The sequence below is a fragment of the Morone saxatilis genome, unplaced genomic scaffold (genome assembly GCF_004916995.1).
Source record: "Morone saxatilis isolate NCDOM2014 unplaced genomic scaffold, NCSU_SB_2.0 Contig8, whole genome shotgun sequence".
NCBI lineage: Eukaryota > Metazoa > Chordata > Actinopteri > Moronidae > Morone > Morone saxatilis.
In genome coordinates, this window is record NW_023340257.1 from 3,090,745 (window position 1) to 3,093,770 (window position 3,026).

Genomic DNA, 3,026 nt, shown 5'->3' on the forward strand with positions numbered 1-3,026 from the left:
CAGTTCAGTCATTATTTGTCCAGTGAAATGTCTGAACTGATGGTCTGTGGAATTCCAAAACTTGGAACAATGTCTTTCAGCAGGCATTTCGCTAAATAAACAATGTTAGCTTTTTTGCAAGCTCGGGCTTCAGGCCAGTTTGAAAACCTATATACATCCATCACATTTTGCATACAAAAGTAAATTTGTGATTCAAGAGGTCCCTGTGGGGGAGGATGTGCTGACATTGTTGTCTGTAGTCTTTCAACACTTTGACACATCCCCCTTTTGCTCACATGTGACAAGCCATGTGACATGTGTGCTCAGGTACAGGGACGTGGGAGTCACAATGCAGCCCTCATTGTGGACCTACAAATTATTTACATATTTACATCCATGGTGAATCCACAACATATGTTCCTCTACATCAGTAGTCTCTTGTTGTCTTCATCATGTGTACCAATTTTAATGTATTGTTTTAGTTTAACTAAACATTCAGTTTAGTGGAAAATGTTACTTCTGTTTGTTTATGATAATACTGCCTTGAGTGTCTCCCACTGAACTTGTCACACACCTGCCTTTGGTAGGTTTTGTTTTCCTCTCATAGTGTCAATATCAATAGCAGAAGGAAGAAGGAGCTCCATCCTCAAGATGATCCCTCACATGGCCCTGTGCAAATTCTGTAAGTATTACCAAACCACTATTACATCATAGGTTACATCAAGGTCTGATGCTGCTATTGTAATTTAATTAACTACAAAAATTAATATTTGACATGTAACTGAAGCAAGGAAGTTGAAATCTGCAACTACACCACTAGATGCCACTAAATCCTACACAGTGGTCTTAAAAGTACCAATGAATTAAATAATAATAACCCATTATAAGTAAAAGTCCTGCATTGAATTAAACCCTATTGAATTAAGGTACAGACCAGCAAATTGTACTTAAAGCTGCACAAGGTAACTTTTATAAAATATTTTTTGTCATATTGCTGAAACGATATACTATATCCTGACAGTAGTACATGAGACAGATAATCTGTGGTTCCTCTGGCTCCTCCTAGTGCTCCTAATGGCATTTGTGATAATCCGCCAGGCCTGTATGAAAACAACCAATCAGAGCCAAGAAAGATAGTCAATTGTTATGTCTCATTCCGAGGGCGTCAAATACAGACACTGGGAATGAGACTCAACAATCAACTATCTTCAAGCCTCAGTCCCAAAGCGTCTTTATATCTTTCTTTGCTCTGATTGGTTGTTTTTGTCCAGGCCCGGTGAATTCATGGAAATACCATTAAGAGTGCTAGAACGAGCCAGAGGAACCTGATTTTTCAAAGATTATCTGTCTCGTGAATTACTGTTAGGACACGTATAATTTGAGCAAATATGACAAAAAGCTATTTTTATAAAGGTTACCTACTGCAGCTTTAAAGTAGTAGTTTAAAGTATTCATTTTGATCCTAATCCAAACTATGCCTTTAACATTTGAAACAATCCCTCCTCTTCTTCTTCTTCTTTCTCTCATGATGCTTTGAATCCGCCACTTGAATTGATATTTTCTTCCCTTGCCAGTTCCCCTGGTTCTAGTCGGGGTTGTGGTGTTCACTGTGAGTGGGATCTTTGGAGACCCCTTGTATGAGTGCCTCCAAGACACTGACTACAGCGAGCTTCTCAACATTGTGGACAAAGGACTTCCTGCCACTAAGACACCCCGTCATGTAGCAATCATTGGCGGGGGCATCGCTGGACTGACCGCTGCAAAGTTATTAGAAGATGCCGGACATCAGGTAGATGAATTTATAGTGAGAAGATAATGGTTTAAATATTACAGTAAATATCCATTTTCTGAGTGAATACTGATGATACTTGCTGTCAAACAAGTGCATTTAACATGATGATTAAATGTGTCTCATGGACAACAAGGTGACCATAAATAGAACAGTGGCGTATTGGAGGACGTATAGAGACCTTCAGGAACAGAAGTGAAGGCTGGTATGCAGAAATGGGCGCTATGAGGATCCCCAGCTTTCATAAGTGATACAGTGATGACAGGGACATCAGGACTGATAATGTTAAAGGCACTTGTTTCGGGATTAGTTAGGGTCAGTTAGTATAGCTACTTTTTGTAATGGTGTTTACAGTGTGGGTATTGCCACTCCTAATGAAGCTACTCTTATCAATATTATAATATATTAATGATATCATCATGACTATGTGTACTGTGAAGGGTCATTCGTAGAAACAAACCTACAGAAAATTATCACCCCAACTTTCAGATCATCCAGCAAATGCTTGTTTTGGGTCCAGTCTCACACACATAAGCACCATTTTCAGCCATTTAACACTCTACGCTACCTGCCCAGCACAAACAAAGTCAATTTCAGATGGCCAGAAACATGACTTCATGTTCATGTAATTTGGTAACTGTTTGTTAACACATTCAACTTTAAGGTGATAATGTGTCAATATTGAGTTTACAGCTTATTGCACTGCTCCAAGTGGCAAAACATCAACTATGCAGTTTTAAATAAATTATGTAAATACTTCAATCAGCATTGGTGTTCCTAAAAAGATGAACATGTATATATCTTACATATATACCGTAAAACTTCCAATAACAGCAGGCTCCCAAATAAAATGCAGGCTTCCAATAGAGGCCCTGGTCTGGATTTTTATCGAAACTATCTCATTGTATAAAACGCATGAGTGAATTTTAAGCAGTTTAGATCACCTACACAAATATAAATGTTTTAAACCTTTTGTCAATATGGATGTGCACAATTGTTGATCATTAGAATCTCTCCACAATTCCATCCTTCACTTCAATTTTACAGACTTATAACACTAAAGAATATCATTCAGACCTACCGGCAATGGTAACAAGAGGACGGAAAAAACGCCTGAAGGGTCATAAAGTTCCTACGTTTATGTCCATTCCACCAATCATTGTTATATTCCTTTATCTTAAGGGTCCATCATCAAAAGAATCAAAGTTTGATTAAAATGAATTCCGAGTTATGAATATTTCATGTCAAGTCCATTGCT

At 38.0% G+C, this 3,026-nt stretch overlaps 1 protein-coding gene across 1 annotated transcript; it reads left to right on the forward strand.

The window, feature by feature from the left end:
* The first annotated feature begins 630 nt into the window (after window positions 1-630).
* LOC118341525 (L-amino-acid oxidase-like) lies at window positions 631-2,019 on the forward strand. The gene is made up of 3 exons (XM_035679795.1): window positions 631-661; window positions 1,554-1,783; window positions 1,924-2,019. Exons 1-3 carry the CDS (start codon window positions 631-633, stop codon window positions 2,017-2,019), a joined length of 357 nt encoding a protein of 118 aa, XP_035535688.1.
* Window positions 2,020-3,026: the final 1,007 nt, after the last annotated feature.

What these genes read in the sequence shown, in the direction of transcription:
- LOC118341525 (XM_035679795.1), top strand. Translation starts at nt 631, where the DNA reads ATGATCCCTCACATGGCCCTGTGCAAATTCT. An exon ending in CATGGCCCTGTGCAAATTCT is followed by an intron (nt 662 to 1,553) that starts GTAAGTATTACC and finishes TTCCCTTGCCAG; the next exon opens with TTCCCCTGGTTCTAGTCGGG. An exon ending in ATCAGGTAGATGAATTTATA is followed by an intron (nt 1,784 to 1,923) that starts GTGAGAAGATAA and finishes TAAATAGAACAG; the next exon opens with TGGCGTATTGGAGGACGTAT.